This window comes from Grammomys surdaster, unplaced genomic scaffold (assembly GCF_004785775.1).
Source record: "Grammomys surdaster isolate TR1022 unplaced genomic scaffold, NIH_TR_1.0 192, whole genome shotgun sequence".
Taxonomy (NCBI): Eukaryota; Metazoa; Chordata; class Mammalia; order Rodentia; family Muridae; genus Grammomys; species Grammomys surdaster.
In genome coordinates, this window is record NW_021604637.1 from 2,245,896 (window position 1) to 2,263,806 (window position 17,911).

General features: G+C 43.2%; 1 protein-coding gene across 2 annotated transcripts in view; it reads left to right on the forward strand.

Moving 5' to 3' along the window:
* Nucleotides 1-17,911, forward strand: part of Mcmbp (minichromosome maintenance complex binding protein) — a 39,392-nt gene that overhangs the window by 19,320 nt on the left and 2,161 nt on the right. For both annotated transcript variants that reach the window (XM_028769404.1, XM_028769405.1), the window contains 10 exons: nucleotides 1,517-1,661; nucleotides 3,005-3,156; nucleotides 4,760-4,860; nucleotides 7,801-7,979; nucleotides 8,911-9,034; nucleotides 10,865-10,982; nucleotides 12,401-12,566; nucleotides 13,443-13,576; nucleotides 14,681-14,845; nucleotides 17,553-17,641. In XM_028769404.1, coding sequence (XP_028625237.1) covers nucleotides 1,517-1,661; nucleotides 3,005-3,156; nucleotides 4,760-4,860; nucleotides 7,801-7,979; nucleotides 8,911-9,034; nucleotides 10,865-10,982; nucleotides 12,401-12,566; nucleotides 13,443-13,576; nucleotides 14,681-14,845; nucleotides 17,553-17,641 — 1,373 coding nt within the window. The remainder of the gene's footprint in view (nucleotides 1-1,516; nucleotides 1,662-3,004; nucleotides 3,157-4,759; nucleotides 4,861-7,800; nucleotides 7,980-8,910; nucleotides 9,035-10,864; nucleotides 10,983-12,400; nucleotides 12,567-13,442; nucleotides 13,577-14,680; nucleotides 14,846-17,552; nucleotides 17,642-17,911) is intronic.

Here is a 17,911-nt window from a genome sequence, read left to right on the forward strand (position 1 = left end):
ATGCATGTTAGGCACCATTCGACCAACAGCTCCAGCTCCAGCTCTGGCCTTTAATATTGTCAGTTACCTTTGTATTTTAAATCCTACCCACTAATTCCAGAGTCTTTTGTCTCATGGTTTGTTTGTATTGATTTTTAAATCTGATGCTAGGTCAATTTTTCTGTTTTTTCACTTAACTGTTTTATTATCTGCTGAAAAGCAACATTGTAGTAGAGAATTGAATTTCCTGTCTTCAGAAGGGTTGAATTTGGTTTTGGCAGTTGGTATGTTGGATCAGGATGATCTTATCAAGGAGTGGTTTGAAAATTTATCAAGATTATATACAATTACTCCTGTTCCCCAAGGCATGGCCCCTAAATAACAAAATGGGCTGTGTTTTAGCTCTGAAATGCCTGGGATGTTCTTCCAGTCCATATATGCTTATATGCACAAGCTCCATTTAAGGTCTCTGCTAGGCCGGCAGAAATGACAGAGCTTGAGTTCTTATCTTCTGTCTATGTCTGGTTCTTCCTTCTAGATAGCCTTTTGCAAACTGCAGCTTTTTCTGTAACCCTGAGCCTTATAGGCTTTGTTCTCTCCGTCCAGTAAGAGATAGGCCTCTACTCAACTTGCTACAGTTTAAAGGGTCCTCCTGCAACCAAAAGGATGTGGAGTTTTCCCTTAGGTTTTGTCTCCTTATTCAAGGATCATAACCTCATCCTCACTGTGCCTACAGACATTTGCTTCATCTGTGTTGTTTTGTTGAGGTGGGGCATAGAATAAAACCTCTTACTTTCATAACTGTGATTTGAACAGGTATGGCCCCCATAGACTGTGTTTGAATGCTTGGTCCATAGGGAGTGGCACAAGTAGGAAGTATGGCCCTGTTGGAGGAAGAATGTCACTGTTGGGGCAGGCGTTGAGGTCTGCCACATTCAAGTTATGCCCAGTGTAGAATAGTCTTCTGCCTTTGGATCAAGATCTAGAACTCTCAGGTCCTTCTCCAGTACCATGTCTGCCTGCATGCTGCCATGCTTCCTGCCTTGATGATAATGGACTGAACCGCCAAAACTAAGCCAGCCCCAATTAAATGTTTGCCTTGTTGCCTTGGTCATGGTGTCTGTTCACAGAAACAAAACCCAAACTAAGACAGTGACCAAAACCGGAAGTCTAGCCTTCTTTCAAAAATATTGTAGGAGGTAAAGAGACAGCTCAGTTATTAAGAACACTGGTTGCTGTTGCACAGGACCTAGGTTTAGTTTCCAGTATCTACATAGCTGCTCAAAATGGCCTGCAATTCCAGGGTACTGGGAATCTGATACCCTCTTCTGGCCTTCAAGGGTAATGCATGCATATGGTACATAAATGTACTTCTAGGCAAAACATTCATAAACATAAAATAAAAATAAAAATAAATAAATTTTTAAAAAATACTTCCTCTTAACTGAATTGTCAGATTGGTGATACTTATAACCCTGTAATTAGCCTAATTTAGGATGATTTGGTTGAAGGTGGTTTTCTTAACCTTTCATTTAACGCCTATGTCAATGCAAACCAAGCTCGAGTCAGTCCCTCAACTTCCTATACTCCCAGTAGGCACAAGAGGAGTTATGAAGAGGATGAAGATATGGACCTACAGCCCAATAAACAGAAAGATCAACATTCAGGTGCCCGGCAAGCAGGTAATGTGCACCCTCAACTTCCTCCTGCCGTCTAGGTTTGTTTCTAGGATTGTTCTGGATCTGGGAACTGGCATTGGTGTTATAACCTCATTTTACGTTCATCATAACTAGATGGTGTTGGTCGTCGTGAAGCTCAGTAGTAGAACTTTGACCTTGAGTATATGTGGCTCTGATTCTAATGCCAGCAACTGAGATGTGTGTGTTATAGACACTTTTGAGCATTTTTACAGTGAGTACTCTTTAGAAAGCTGCTCAGATAGCTTTAAGTCTCAAGTGGTCATCTGGGAAAAAAAGATCTTTTTCTGTCTTTATAATTGATAGTTGTTGTCCTGACTCTTGAACAATAAGAAGTATATAAATCATACTTTACCCTAAAAATGACCTACCTGAAAACATCCTTTCTTGCTTTCTCTTTGGAATCATGGTATTTCTTTTGAATTTTGCAAAGCCAGAAATAGCAAAGGAAAAATGCAAAATTGCAGGATGAATTTGTAATTTTTTTTCCTTGAGTAGCTGATTCTTTCACTTTGTAGTCCAGGTTGGCCTCAGACTCAGAGATCTGCTACTTCCTGTGCTTCCTGAGTGCTGGGATCAGAGGGGCGTACCACCACGCCAGGCTCAAGTGCAGATTGATTGGGTGTAGTTTTTTCTAGTGGTCCTCATCTGTTGCAAAGAGAAGTTTCTTTCTTAGTTGAAGGTTGAGACTACACTTACCTGTGTGTGTAAAGATAACTCAGAGATTGCTGTTAGGGATTACGCTGTTTAGTAAATTAGTGGTTATAGATTCTCCTCCAATAACCATGACTTCATTAACACTCGAGTAGTTAGCTATGTTGCCAGTACTAGACATGGTCTGCCTCTTGTTGAGTGAGCCTTAGGTCCAGTTAGAGAGTTATTGGTTACTGCGAAGGTATGTATGCCACTACAGAATCCTTAGGGTTATTGTATTGTCCTGACTGTTGATTTGGTTCATAAATGTCATAGCTAGATAGAATGAAATTAAACATATAAAATCCTAATACTAAGAGGATTAAAGCAAGAGGATGACCTAGACTTCAGTGCCAGCCTGTACTACCAGAGTGAGACCCTGTCTCAAAAACAAACAAAAAGAAACAAAATATCTCCGTTATGTTTGGAATAGTTTGTTGCCATTTCATAATGAAGAAATTAAATATTTTAGGTGCAGATCTATCTTTGTTCTGGTATAAGTCAAACAATATTATTAACTGGACATTGGCCTTTTCAAACTCATAAACATGATTTATGTCAAACTTGAAAAGCTTTTTTGGAATGTTCTTTTCTTTGGGCTTAGAAGTGACTGCGTGCAATACTGTTTAATCTAGGAGGCCTCAGGGGCCTTCACTGGTGCGGAGAGCCAAAACGCTTAGAGACTGAAGCTTCCTCTGGGCAGCAGCTGAACTCCTTGAACCTCTCTTCCCCATTTGATCTGAACTTTCCTCTGCCAGGAGAGAAGGGCCCTGCCTGCCTCGTTAAGGTACAGCCTTTCTTCGTTCTATCCACAGATGTCACTGTCTCAGAAGGAAAGCATTAGAAAAGCCTCAGCGTTGGCCGGGATTGTCTTTTGCCACAGTAACAAATCATTACAGATTTAAACATTTACAACAATAAATTATTTTACAAGCTTAGGCCATAGGTCTGACATGAGAACTGTATAAAATCAGAGTATCTGGAGGTTGTTCTGACTTCCAGAAGCTCTAGAAGAATGGTAGGGAGGACAGGATATGGTTTGTTTGGTCTTTTGCCTCATCCAGCTTTAAGAGGCTGCTTGCATTCCTTGGCTTGTGACTTCTTCTTTAAGACAGCAATACTGCATCTTTCTGACCATATTTTTTATAGTCACATTTCCATCAGAAAAGGCTCTATCTTTGACCCTGATCCCCTCTTAGATCATTCAGGGGTATCGCCACCTCAGGGTCCTTGCAAGTTCCTTTGCATTGTGAATAGCGTATTTGGCACTCCAGTGGTTGGGCTGTAACCATCTTCTAGGGCTCCTTACTTTGGTTACAACATTCTTAAAGAATTGGCCAGTCTGGAGCTTCGTGTTGTGGCATATGCCTGTAATCCAAGTGCTCAGGGAGTAGAGTCAGAAGGGTAGAGCATTCAAACCCAGCCTGAGCTACAGAGTGAGACACTGTGTCTTAATCAGTGTTACTATTGATCGATGAAACACCATGACCAAAAGCAGGTTGAGGTGGAAAGGGTTTGTTTGGCTTACACTTTCACATTAATTTATCATCAAAGAAAGTTGGAATAGGAACTTACGTGAGACAGGAACCTGGAGGCAAGAAGCTGATGCAGAGGGGTGCTGCTTACTGGCTTGCTCTTCAAGGCTTGCTCAGTCTCCTTTCTTATCAAACGTAGGACCACAAGCCCAGGAATGGCTCAAGCCACAAATCACTAATTAAGAAAATGATCTACAAACTTGCCTACAGTCCAGTCTTAAGGAGAATGTTTTCACTTAAGGCTCCCTCTTGAATGATGACTAACTTGTCTCAAGTTGACATAAAGCTAGGGCACACACCTTGTTTCACCAAGCCGGGGGAGATATTTAGAGGTGGAACAGCTTTTAAATTCATGTCTGCTTCCTTTCTATGTCATTTTAACTTCATGTTTTATTTTTGCTGTTTAATATTTCTTTTCAAAACCCAATTCTTGATTGTTTTTCAAATAAAATATTGAACATGGTATCACATGCCCATAATCCCACCATTTTAGAGGCTGAGATAGGAAGATTAAGAATCCAAGTCTAGCCTGAACTACATACAGTAGCATGACTCTGATGCAAGAAAAATAAGTTAAACTGATTGTAGTGTCTTGTACCAGCAGTCCTAGCACTTGGGAGGCAGAGGCCTGAGGATTGCTTTGAGTCCAAAGTCAATGTGGGCCACACAGGAAGTATCAAACCAGCCAGGTAGATCCTGTGGACACACCTGCTTCTGGTCTAGCTTTTGACTCTCCGCCCGTCTCTGTGGGAGTGTGGCTGTCCACATGCTTGCTGATTGAGTTGTCTGGCTAACGAGGACATGGCTGCTCTTGGTATGTCATTCAGGGTTAACCTGGTTTTGTGTTCTCATCAGGTCTACGAAGATTGGGATTGCTTCAAAGTCAACGATGTTCTTGAGTTATATGGTGTGCTCTCTGTGGATCCCGTTCTGAGCATACTGAATAATGAAGAAAGGTGAGTCTGTTTGGTAGGTCTTTCTTTTGTTACTTTTTCCATTGGATTTAACTTTAGAACAGTGGCAGGTAGTTATAAAGAACTTCCCTTACTGTCTTCAGATTTACCAGTTGCCATCACCCATGCCTCGTGTGCCTGTTATTACTGCTGTTTGTGTAGAGAGAGTGGTGATGGCACACATCATTTAAGACCAGTGTATCATTTGAGACTCAGATTTTCCCAGACTTAACTAGTACGAGCCACTGTAAGCAAACTCTAAGAGCTTAAGCTGACCTCATGATTTTCAGTATTTATTTTCTGTCACATTAGGCAACTTGGACTTTGTGTGTACCAGCTTATTATTGTCTAGTTTTTCAAGGAGCACATTTTCTTCTGGTGAGGAATTTTATTTAAGTCAAGAATAAATACTGATAATAGGTTGGTTCATTTTTGGATCCTAATGATGGACAGAGCTAGGCGACTGTCCGAATTCTGTCCTTATACCTGAGATCATCCACTCACAGGGAGCGTCTGCATGTGGCTCACAGTTGCCGTCTCCATCACATGCACTGGGTCCTTTCGCTCCATATGGAGGTAGCATATCATAAGGGGAAGTGGGGCTGAGAAGCAAATACTTATTTCGTGGCTAGGCTATGAAAGACAAAGAGGAAAAACCCCGTTCCATAATCCCCCATGAAGGCACTCTCCTCCAGTTCCCTTGGGCCCTCTACTCCTCTCTGCTTCTTCAAAGTTGTATTATCTCACAGGACTTCTGCGTGATGCCATTTGTCAGTTGTTGGTCTCAATGCCTCCTGAGCCCATAAGTTCAAGAATATTCCCTCCTTGATTCCATGGAGTTGAGTTTTGTGTAGGATAACAGATAAGAATCTTTCCTCCCTCCTTCCTACATCCCCCATATTAAAACTTGAAAATGTATTTCTATATTTTCCATAAGAAACTATGAATTTTCTGTGCATGATGATCCACACACATAATCTCAGCACTTAGAAGGTTGAGGCAGAAAATTGAGTTCTAGACCAGCTTGGGCTACATAATGTAGGAAGACCATTTCAAAAAAGAAAAAGTCCTGACTGAGTTCACACTCATTCAGCACAAGCTGTCATTCTGATCTCTTCCTCTGTAGTTGTCCATCCATCGCCCTCAGTGTGTTTTGCTCAGTTCTGCCATGCACACAGAAAGGACTTAGAGAATTGGCAAGCAGTGGCACCACAGAAAGAACCTCATCGTTAGAAGCTCTGTGTCTGTCCAACGCCTTTGCTTTCTTTTTCCTTCTTTAAAGACAGCATGTTACTGTGTGCATCATGCTGGCCTCAAACTTGTGTCCATTCTCCTGCCTCTGCCTTCAGAATGCTAGAATTACAGATGTACACCAGCATCCAGTACTCCATTGTTTTAGAGTGATTCAGAGTGCTGCCCTCCACAGTGGCGCCTTTTGATTCTGGTGTTTGTTTCCTGTAGGTTCATTTATATGGTTACATTTCACTTCCCAGCCTTTCTGCATCCCTACAGAACCAGGACTGTGCTATCCCAGAAGTGCCCAAGAATGCCTTTGTGTGTTCCATAGCTCTTTTGGTCTCTACCTGCTGGGAACCAGCTTCTTAATCTTGGCTATCCATCCTGTATTTATACATAGCTAGCTATGTGTATATTCATCACCACCCCTTTTTTGCTTCAGTAAGGGATTATATATTTGTGTGGTTTTAGATTCTTCTTCCTAGTAAGATGTGATAATGTAGACCTTGTTCCATCTTTCCTTTTGCTGAAGGGGAGGGAGGACTGTTACAGCACACCTACAGCAGGTTTGTTGGACACCATCAGCTTTCTACATAGCAAGAACTTAATAATTTTCATACTTAAAAAAGCCAGGCATGGTAGCATGAGCCTTAAATAACAGCTCTCAGGAGGCAGAGGCAGGGACCTCTGAGTTCAAGGCCAGCCTGATTCTACATAGTGAACTCCAGGATAGTCAGAACTGCATAATGAGACCCTGTCTCGAAAAAAAGAGGAGGGGGGGGGAGGGAAAAGAAGAGGAGGAAGAGGAGGAGGAGAGAGGGGAGAGGAGGAGGAGGAAGAAGAGGAGGAAGAGGAAAGAAAGAAAAAGAAAAAAAGGAAACAACAACACAAAAATGTTGGCAAATATTTTCTTGTTGTTTTCAAGACAAGGTTGCACAGTGTAGCCATGGCTAGCCTGGAATTCACTCTATAGACCAGTCTGGCCTCTGCCTCCTTAATGCTAGGATCTTAAAGGTGTGTGCCACCACAACCAATAGTTTTCCTTGTAAATTACCTGATTACTGAGGCCTCTTGGTTCAGAGGGGAAGGGCACAGACTGGGGCAGATTTGGAGTCGATTTGTGAACTTGTCTTGTGAGATCTGACAGTTGTATAGTGTGGGACTTTGTACATAGTTGAGTTGAAGACTTTACACATTTTAGTCATTTGTTCAGTGACTCCAGAATGAGTATCATGTTTCAGTTGATTAGCAAGCCTGAATGTTCACACTGTTCTAATCACTTGTTCACACTTTCAAGAGAAGTGGAGTATCACATCAGAATAAAAATTAGCAAAGACCATTAGCAAGATAAAAGTGAGTGGTCTCCACACTAAATAATAAAGACATGTGGATTTTGGAGAAAAAGATCCCACTGTTGTCATGTGTGGCAAATGCAAGGAGCATCTGCTTTGAAACGGTCTTGTGAATGACATCCTCTGTCATGCACAGGGCACCGTCATGGCAGTAAGTCAGACACCTCAATCTTGGGCAATAGATAAACCCAGTGCACTGTACACTGACCTGGCAGATTAGAGCGAGGGACCACATCCTGCCATTGGGGGATGGAGTATCCCTTGAGTAGAATGCTGAGTCTGTCTACAGAGTGCATGTTATTTTTACACCTTTGCTATTGGACATCTCTAAACCAGCGTGCCCCTCTCTCCCCAGGGATGCCTCTGCACTGCTGGACCCCATGGAGTGCACAGACATGGCCGAAGAGCAGAGGGTGCACAGCCCTCCAGCTTCATTAGTGCCAAGAATCCATGTGATCTTAGCCCAGAAGTTGCAGCACATCAATCCCCTGTTACCCACTTGCCTTAACAAGGAGGAGAGCAGAGCCTGTCAGTGTAAGTGGTGGGGCCTCCCCTCTGTGGACTGCTGTTCCTGCTCAGCAGAGGCAGTTTTCTAGTCATGCCTGTGGCTTTGCCCATTTCCTCTTCTATTAATTCTTGTCACTGAGATGAGACCTAAGCAACAATGAAGGGTAGATGTTGTCTTTGTTCTCACATTTATATCACTTTCTAATTTTTTAAAAATATCTCATTTACTTGTGGAAAAGAGTAGAATACACATGTGTCAGGGCACACGTGGAGGTAGAAGAGTAGAATATGCATGTGTCAGGGCACACATGTGAAGGTAGAAGAGTAGAATATGCATGTGTCAGGGCACACATGTGGAGGTAGAAGAGTAGAATATGCATGTGTCAGGGCACATGTGGAGGTAGAGTAGAATATGCATGTGTCAGGGCACATGTGAAGGTAGAAGAGTAGAATATGCATGTGTCAGGGCACACATGTGGAGGTAGAAGAGTAGAATATGCATGTGTCAGGGCACATGTGGAGGTAGAAGAGTAGAATATGCGTGTGTCAGGGCACATGTGGAGGTAGAAGAGTAGAATATGCATGTGTCAGGGCACTTGTGGAGGTGGAAGAGTAGAATATGCGTGTGTCAGGGCACATGTGGAGGTGGAAGAGTAGAATATGCGTGTGTCAGGGCACACATGTGGAGGTGGAAGAGTAGAATATGTGTGTGTCAGGGCACATGTGGAGGTAGAAGAAGATCTTACAGACTCTCCTGCTGCTGTGTAGGTCCTGGGGATCAAGCTTAGGTCATCAGACTTGGTGGCAAGTGCCTTCAGCCTCTGAACCCTCTTGCCCCCTCCCTAATATTGGCATCATTTGTTGTCTACAGAACTGTAGTGCTCCTTCCTGCTCTTGTACACGATGCTCGTGCAGAGCTGGCCTGCACACTCTCATTTGCCATTCCTTTCTTCTGCAGTTGTGTCCAATTTCATGTCTGAGTTGTCTCCAGTCAGAGCAGAGCTGCTGGGGTTCCTCACTCACGCGCTCTTGGGAGACAGTCTGGCTGCTGAGTACCTTATATTGCATCTCATCTCTACAGTGTAAGTCTGCTCCTCCTGGGAACTGGGCTGTGGGATAGAGAAGGGGCCAGCCGTGGTGTGTGTGTGTGTGTGTTAGTACATCAGCTTTATCTTCATGTGGAGTTTCACAGATGTTGCACCAAACACAGATTCCTTTCCTTAGTTTGACATAGAGCGCTTTTGTTTCCGTTCTCCAGACAGAACATGACTAATGAATAAGATGAGCTGTTCATTTTTCTGCATTTATTTTATGTTTTATTTTGTGGTAATGCAGATTAAACCCAGGGTCTTGTATGTACGTTGAATGTGTTTTATCTCCGAGTCTCATCTCTGTACCCTTGTTTGTTTGTTTGTCTCCAGGTTCTGCTTATAAAAACAATGAAGTCTGTCTTTGTGTACATTTAATTTGTATATTGACTTTAATACTTCAGCCCTTTTTTGGTTTGGTTTTTTATTTTGTTTTTTTTGTTTGTTTGTTTTGTTTTTTGTTTTTTTTGGACGGGGGTTCTTGTTTTTAGACATTTTTCTTTGTTTAGCCTAGATTGTCCTGTAGTTCTGTAGACCAGGCTAACCTAGAACTCACAGAGATCCTCCTACCTCTGCCTCCCAAGAGCTGGAATTGAAGGTGCACACCACTACCACCCAGCTAGTCCCTCAGCCTTTAACTCCACCATATTAGGTTTTTGGTTTGGGGTTTGGTTTCTGTTGTTTTTGTTTGTTTTGTTTGAGACAGGGTTTCACTGTCTCCCTGGCTATCTTGGAACTCACTCTGTAAACTAGGTTTTCCCTGAACTCAGAGATGCACCTGCCTCTGCCTCCTGAGTGCTGAGATTAAAGGTGGGCACCACGACTACCTGGCAGGTTTTTGGTTCTTTTAAGAAAAGGAGCAGGAAGAAAATTGTCTGCTCTCACATGAGACAGTATTTCCCATTTAATACTTGAGCGTATTCTTGTTTTTATGTCCATGTGTTGTGTATAGCAATGTGGGCCAGTCAGCTGTGGTTGAAACACACATCTTATCTGCTTTTTACATTGAATATTTAGTTAACCTATCAGAAAACTTGTTTTCTTTCTTTTTTGAGATAGGGTATCCCTATGTAGTCCTGACTAAAATGTTCTATGTAGACCAGGCTGGCCTGGAACTCCATCGAGATCCTTCCGCTTCTATTTCCTGGGTGCTAGGATTAAGGGCAAGTCATAGCACTCAGCCTCCTTCATAATGACCGGGACATTCTTTATTATAAATCTGTGCCATACTGTAACCATTTCCCAAAATGTTGGGGGAGTTTTTGCGCCTTTTTTTTTTTTTTTTAAGTAAATGCTGTTAGAGTTAGCATTTTTACATCACAGATCTTCCTTCCTCCAGGGGCATCTAAGATAGTATGTAACCGGGGCGCTGTTGTTGCTTGACTAGATGCCCCTGATGGAAAACCCTGGGATTCTGGAAGTCTGCAGTGCCTGAGCCGTAGGCATAAGGTTGCAGTCAGACTGAGAGGCAGTAACCACCAGCTCCTATCAGGCATGCCTAGCCAGTGGAGAGTGCAAATGTTGTGAAGTGTGGAACACTTCAAGTCTCACCGTTTTGGAAAGGGGTGCTCTACCCGTACTTCAGAGTGGCAATTATCTAACTGCCGTTCTGATAGATAAAAATGTTCTTATGGCTGTTTTGTCTGTATGTCTGTGTTACAGACGGTTGTGAGCTATTCTGTGGGTCTGAGAATTGAACCCTGGTCCTCTGGAAGAGCAGCCAGTGTTCTAACTGCTGAGCCATCTCTCTCTGCTTCTGCAAACTTGGTAGTGATGGTGTCTCAGTGTGTTACCCTTGGTTTTATGATCTTTCCCTTTTCCTAGGTATACAAGAAGAGATGTACTTCCACTTGGAAAGTTTACAGTTAACCTGAGTGGCTGCCCACAGAACAGCACCTTCACGGAACACCTCTATCGGATCATCCAGCATCTTGTTCCAGCAGTAAGAGATTATGAAGGCTTAGGAGCGGGACAGACCCAATTATTTTCTATTCACCTTGAGTACTAACTTGGTGTTCCTTGTGGGTCTCATTTACAAGGGACAAGACCTGTCAGTTAACATCATTTAAAATGCACTCTTAGCATTCACACTGATTGACCCAGCACAAATTTGTAAGTCTAGAAATGAATGCAATAGCAGTGATTCCCTTAGAATTATGCTTCCAGTCTATGCCAGTTTGTTCCTCTGGGTGCATATTATACCCAAAGTCTAAATAAGCTTTAAATGATAAGAGAGCAGTTCTCTTAGCTGAGGTAACAAAATGGCCCATCTCAATGTCCCATGGGAAGGTGATTGGAGGAAGGGGGCTTAGAGGTTCACTTTTCCTTCTTGTGCATTTCACTGACCGATCTCTCTCTCGTCACTCTTAGCACACTGGCACTGGCCCTTCTCAGTGCTCTTCTCCCTCAAATAGAGAGTCGGCTTTTACTACTTGTTACATGTGGCCAAGTCAGGCTCAGCCCCAGCACATGGTCACTTTTTTAGAGTGTATATGAGTGTTTGGCTGGTATGTATGTCTGTGCAACATACACATGTCTGGTGCCTGTGGCATTCAGTCCCCTGGAACTGGATTTATGGATGGTTGTGAACCACCATATAAGTGCTGGGACTAGAACCTGTGTCCTGTGCAAGAATAAGTGTTCTTAACTGATGAACCATCTCTGCTGCTAGCCACCTTTTTTGACAAGCCCTGCTTCTAGGACTTCATTCCTATTTGTAAATAACCACTGCCCTCCTTTCTAAGAATAATTGAGCCAAAGTAGAAGATTCTCTAAGTTTCAGCTACATCTCTCCTTCTCTCACTGCCTGCTTTTCTGAAGGCTGCAACAGGCATGAGTTCTATGTATCTAGAGCAGACAGAAGCAGTTGGGTCTGGTGGGGCTGCAGGGATGTGGACAGGGATGTGGAGGGTCCCTGCTCTGGCCGGAAGTGTTGATGATGCGGTCTGCAGTGTTGTGCCATGGTCTGTTTTAATTTACAGAGCCTTTTCTCTTGCCTCAGCAACTAGAATTTAGCAATCTTTGCATTTACTAGCTCCTATCCCTTAATGCAGTCTTCTGGCTGACTGATGTTTGGCTGTCTGCAGATGTCTACCATTTTGTATCTCTGGCTGGCCTTACCTGTCTGTTTGCACTAGGTCAGCTGAAACATGGGACATAAGCATCTAGAAGAGGCCAAAGATAGTTCCTAAGAGTTAAAAAGACCGTGTCTCATTTCTTAGAAATGGTATCATTCCATGTGAAACACAAGCATTTGTCTCTAAATACGTGTACGTGTGTGCGTGTGTGTGCGTGTGTGTGCGTGTGTGTGTGTATTAATAGAGAAGCTTGGATCTTTGCTTATTACAATTTCTGTCTCAGTCTTTTCGTCTACAGATGACTATAGAAAACATGAACCAGTTGAAACTCATTCCCCACAAAGACTATACAGCCAACAGACTGGTCAGCGGCCTCCTTCAGCTGCCCAACAACACTTCCCTGGTCATTGATGAGACTCTGTTGGAGCAAGGGCAGTTGGACACACCAGGTATGCACATAGATGCTTGCTGGCTTCTCATTTAGCTAGCTCTGGCGATAACTTCTTAGGCAAACTTAACATTTAACAAATATTTTAAAATATGTATTTGACTAAAGCATGTACCACAAACTATGTATGCCAGTTGTTTTGTTGTGACATTCTGTTGGTTGCCTGTTAGCTCAAGAAAGGATGGAAAAGATTCAGTGTGATATTTTGTGCATCCCGTGGGAACTTGGTAAACAGTTTTTATCATTTCTGGGGAAAAACAGATCCGATGGTTTAAACTAACTTCAGTTGTGGAACTTGTTAAAAAAAACAATAAGAAGAGCATGCTAGATCATGTCCACTGAAGAGAGTGCAGGTAACGCCATAGAAAGCCACGGCACAAAAAAGGAGATGGAAAAGTAATGAAGAGTAGGAACGTGTAAGGCAAAGAGAGACATGAAGTCAGGAAAGTCTAGAAGGTGGTGGCACCCACCTGCAGTCCTGTCACTTGGAAGGCAGAGGCAGGAAAACCAGGAGTTCAGGACCAGCTAGGCTTCATCAGATCCTGTCTCAGAAATGTGTAAATTGGGAAAAGTCACAACCTTACTTTCTAAGGAAATGGGTTTCCCCATCCTACTGTAGCCATGACCTAGGAAGTACTGACCTTACCAGAGTTGACATTTGAGTGAGTTTTGGCCCCCAGAAAGTTTCAGTTGACCTAATATGTGGAGTTCATTATGTAGTTAACATTAGATTTACTGACATTCACCTTAAGATTGTTGGCTCCTGTGTCCTTTAGTTAAGCAGCAGAAACCACATGTGTTAAGTTTATAGTCATCAGACTAATTTGCTTAAGTGATTAAAATCACATCACTGCCAGTAATGGTCTTGCTTTTCCAGGTGTCCATAATGTGACCGCCCTGAGCAACCTGATAACCTGGCAGAAGGTGGATTACGACTTCAGTTACCACCAAATGGAGTTCCCCTGTAATATCAACATTCTCATCACCTCTGAGGGGAGGTCACTACTTCCGGTATGACGGCTGAGGGTTAGGTGGAGGGAGGTTACACTGTAAAGATGATAGTTGTCCCTTTATCTTTTTTGTTGTTTATATTGTCTGTGTGTACAGGTGTCCTTGTGCATAGGTATGTCAAGGCCAGGGGTCACCCTCGGCAACCATACACCCTGCATGTTGAGACAGCGTCTCTTAGTGGCTTGAACTGGCCAAGAGTGGGTATAGCTCGTGGTAGAACATTTGCCTCTCTCGAGTAGGGCCTTGGATTCCATCCAGAGAGTTCAAAAAATTGAAATTTTGAGATTGAAATTATTATTAACAAGGGAATCTGGTATTTTCATTTTACCTCCATGTAAAAATTTATTTATAACTGTCAAGAACCAGCAAATTGCAAGATAAAGCCACTGGCAGGGCCACCTCTCATAATCTAGAAATAAAGAGTAGAAGAAGATGCCTTGGGATGGTGTTACACACCTTTAATCTCAGCACTCAGGAGGCAGGGCAGGTGGATCTCTGAGTTCGAGGCCTCCCTGGTCTACAGAGTGAGTTCCAGGAGAGCCAGGGCTACACAGAGAAACTTTGTCTTTGAAAAACAAAAGATGAAAAACAAAAGAAGTAGAACTAATTCCCCTTAATAATCCAAACTACTGTTCTACTGTTCTTACTTTGTTTATCTGTCCCCATCCCCCCACCCCCAAGTTATATAGTGGTCTGTAAGTTAGCATAAAATTTGATTCTGAGTACTGTGAAAGCAGAGGCCGGCCAGTCGCGCGTTGGAGGTCATCATGAGTTATGTAGTAAATTTATTGTTTTAATGTTTTCCTCTTTTCATTCATTGTCTGGGGTCCGGGCACATGTGCACCAGTGGCTGTTTAAAGGTTGGAGGACAACTTGTAGGAGGTGGTTCTCTTTCCATCCATGTGGATCCTCGGAGTCAAACTCAAGATCACATTGCAATGGTTTTGTGTCTTTTATGATCCAGACTGACTGAGCATACTAAGATTTTTAAAATATCCCCCTCCTCAAATTGTATTTCCTAATTCCCTTCCATACTGAGGGCTGCCTTCTCTGAAATGTAGGCAGTTGCAGGAACTTGGGAATCGTTGATCTTTCTCTTTCCAGGCAGACTGCCAGATTCACTTGCAGCCCCAGCTGATACCACCCAACATGGAGGAATACATGAATGGCCTGCTCTCGGCTGTGCTGCCATCCGTGCTCAACAAGTTCCGGATCTACCTGACCTTGTTGAGATTCCTGGATTACAACATATCAGACGACATAACCAAGGTACGCCTTAGTCAAGCAAGAAGTCCTGGTACGTTCTGGGGTTCATGCAACTTACTGCAGTTACTTGTTAGGCAGGGTTAGTGTTGGGGGACTGTAGTCTTCATTATGGTCTTCTGTTTAAGAGATTTCATTTTTTGTCCTTCTTTCTCTTAGTGACCTCCTCTCTTCTGCATTTCAGTTGTGTTTGGTTGGTTGAAGTATTTTCAGCACTGGGGATCGAGCCAGCTCTTTGGTTACAGTGCAGCAAGCGCTCTTTCTCACCTCCAGCTCCCACCTCACGTTAGTTTTTGAGCCTTGTGATGTACTCAGGATAGACAGATGGTTTAACTACATTAATACAGAAGTCTTCTTCACCTCTCAGGCACAGTGTTATTTCACAGGCTCTCGCCAGTGTCGCTTAGTGCATCGTCTTACTAATTATCCTTTGTGCTGTTGTCTTTCAAACCAGAGGGGAAAGCTGAACAGGAAAATACAGTCTCTGTTGCTTTTCTGAGTTGTTTATGGTTTTACTGTATTGCCTAGGGCTGGCCTTAGACTTAGAAGAAATATAGGGCTATAGGTAGACACCATGCATAGTTTTACACTGGTCAGGATTTCCCTGTGGCGCTGCCTAAACCCAGGTTGTGTCTTCTGACACAATTTCTTCAAGCTTTTTCTGTGGCCATCCTTTATTTTTTTGTTCATTTGTTTTATGATGCTGGGTTTCAAAACCAGGGCCTTCGCTGTGCTAAGCACCCGCCACTGATCTCTCTCTTTTTTTTTTTTTTCCAGACATGATCCCACTGTGTAGACCAGGCTAGCCTAAAAGTCAGAGAGATCTGCTGCCTCTGCCTCCTGAGTGCTGGGATTAAAGCTCCTAGCTATTCCATGTCTGTTCCCTGCGTGTTCTGCTTTTCTCAGTTCTGTCAGCAGTAGCTGCTCCTTAAGAACATGCCTCCAGAAACCCCCTCCCCTCACCTCCCCCCCCCAAAAAAAAAGAACATGCCTCCAACACCCAGAGGAATTGGCAGTCCAGGTTTCTATTGTCTGTCTGTCCTACTGCAGTTTGCTGTGCTTCTTAATGTGTGCATTATTTTGGTCAAGTGTTTAGCACCCTGTTGTAGAAATTTTTAATCCCAATCTGGGTTTCTACCTGGCCTTAATCATTTAGCTCCCAATAAAAGACTCACACAACCCTTATATTTACAGTAAGCCTCAAACAGCACAGGAGCTGGGCACATATCCACCCTCTATGGCCTGTTTCATCTGGGCTGCTCTTAACTCCAGTTGGCCAGCCCTCAGGGCCATGTTTTCATGACTCAACTAACCCATGGCGGCTTCTCCTCCCTTCACCTTCTTCTCTCCTTCCTGGTTCTCCACCAACCCCCCGGCCCGGGAACCCTAAGACCTGCCTATGCCCCTTTTGGCCAATAGGGTGTAGGCATTTTTATTCAGAAATAACTTGAGGACAAGGTCACATAGAATCACTTGGGTCTGTGTGCTTGAACTCTAGGGCAATCAGATCCTGAAGAACCAATGTTAGCCTTAGACACAAGCCAACCCACTACATACAGCAGCCTTCAAGTTTTTAGGGGCCATTGTTTTTGGTTGGGGCCATTGTGTTTGGTTCCCGTCTTCTTTTAGTTCCTTCCTGCTGCTTTCTCTCCCACTGCCCTTGATTGCACTTACATTAGTGCGTTTGATGGTGAGCTGCGGATCTTTGAAACTTTGGTCATTTTCTATTATTTTTCTTTCTGCTTTAACCTAAAAATGCTTTGTTCACTTATCTTGAAGTTTGACTAATTTTTGCACCTGCTCAGATTTTCTACAATTATTGCTGTTAATTGCCTTATTTTTTTATTTATAGAATTTCCTGTTTGCTTCTTTTTCAATATTATTTTTCTTATTGATGTTCTCTGTTTGGTGCGGCACTGGTCACATATTCTCCTTTAGTTCTTTATACAGCAGTCACCCCTTTTCCAAGAGTGATGCATGCTTGAGCCCCAGGAGGTGCTTGTAACTGGAGCTAGTACCATGCTCTATGTAAGGGAAACATAATGGTGTGTCTATAAATCATCTGTTCCTGGAGCTCAATTTATATAGCAAGATATTAGTGGTAACAACAGTAGAACAGCTATAATAGGCTCCATGTTAGATTTGGAAAGGCAGCCTTGCAGATCAGAGCAGCCATGCAGGAACTCCAACCCTGCCTCGAGGACATCACCTGAGGGGGGTGGAGAGTGAAAACAAGCTCAGATGTTACAGGCTCAACACTCTTGTCAAGAGCCACTGTTTTCTTGCATAAATGGTACCCAAATTACTGGAAGTCTCCATGGTTTTGACAGAGCTGAATCCAGCCGTTGCACTCTGCTGTATTGAACGTAGACAGGCCTTTAACTTGCGGTCCTTCTCCCTCAGCGTCCCCAGTGCTAGCATTATGGGTATGCACCATCACACTGTAGAGGATGCTGGCTTCTGTGCTTATTTGGTGTTCTCGATGGGGCTAAGGTGAATGTAGAATTTTTTCCGTGTTGCATTTTGTAATGGGACTTAAGTTTCGGTATTTCCTCTTTTTACTTACCTATGTTGCCACCATTTGTCTACGAGTATTTTTGCCTCAGTCAGGGACCATGTTTCTTTTTCTCTATTAAAAAAGGAAATTGTTTTGAAATGCACTTGAAAGGTTTTGAAGGACTACGTTTTCAGGTGTACTACTCTTCTGATATAGGCAGTTGAAGATGATTTTGTGGAAATGCGTAAAAATGACCCTCAGAGTATCACGGCTGATGATCTCCACCAGCTGCTGGTGGTGGCTCGGTAAGTGTGCTCATCAAGTCCCCGTTGCTGGTAGCTGTGTGCACTTCTGACTTACTCGGCAATATCTGAGGCACAATTATAAAAACAAAGGAACTTTTCCTTTTAAAGACATCTAGGATTGAACAGATGGCCAAAGCTTTTGTCTGAAGATTGAAGTTCAGATCCTGTGTATGTGTGGCCATGGCCACAAGGAATCCCAGAGCAAACTGGCTAGCCTAGTCATGCCAGCCTGAGCTCATGAACGAAGAAGTAAGAGAGTGGGAGTGGTTG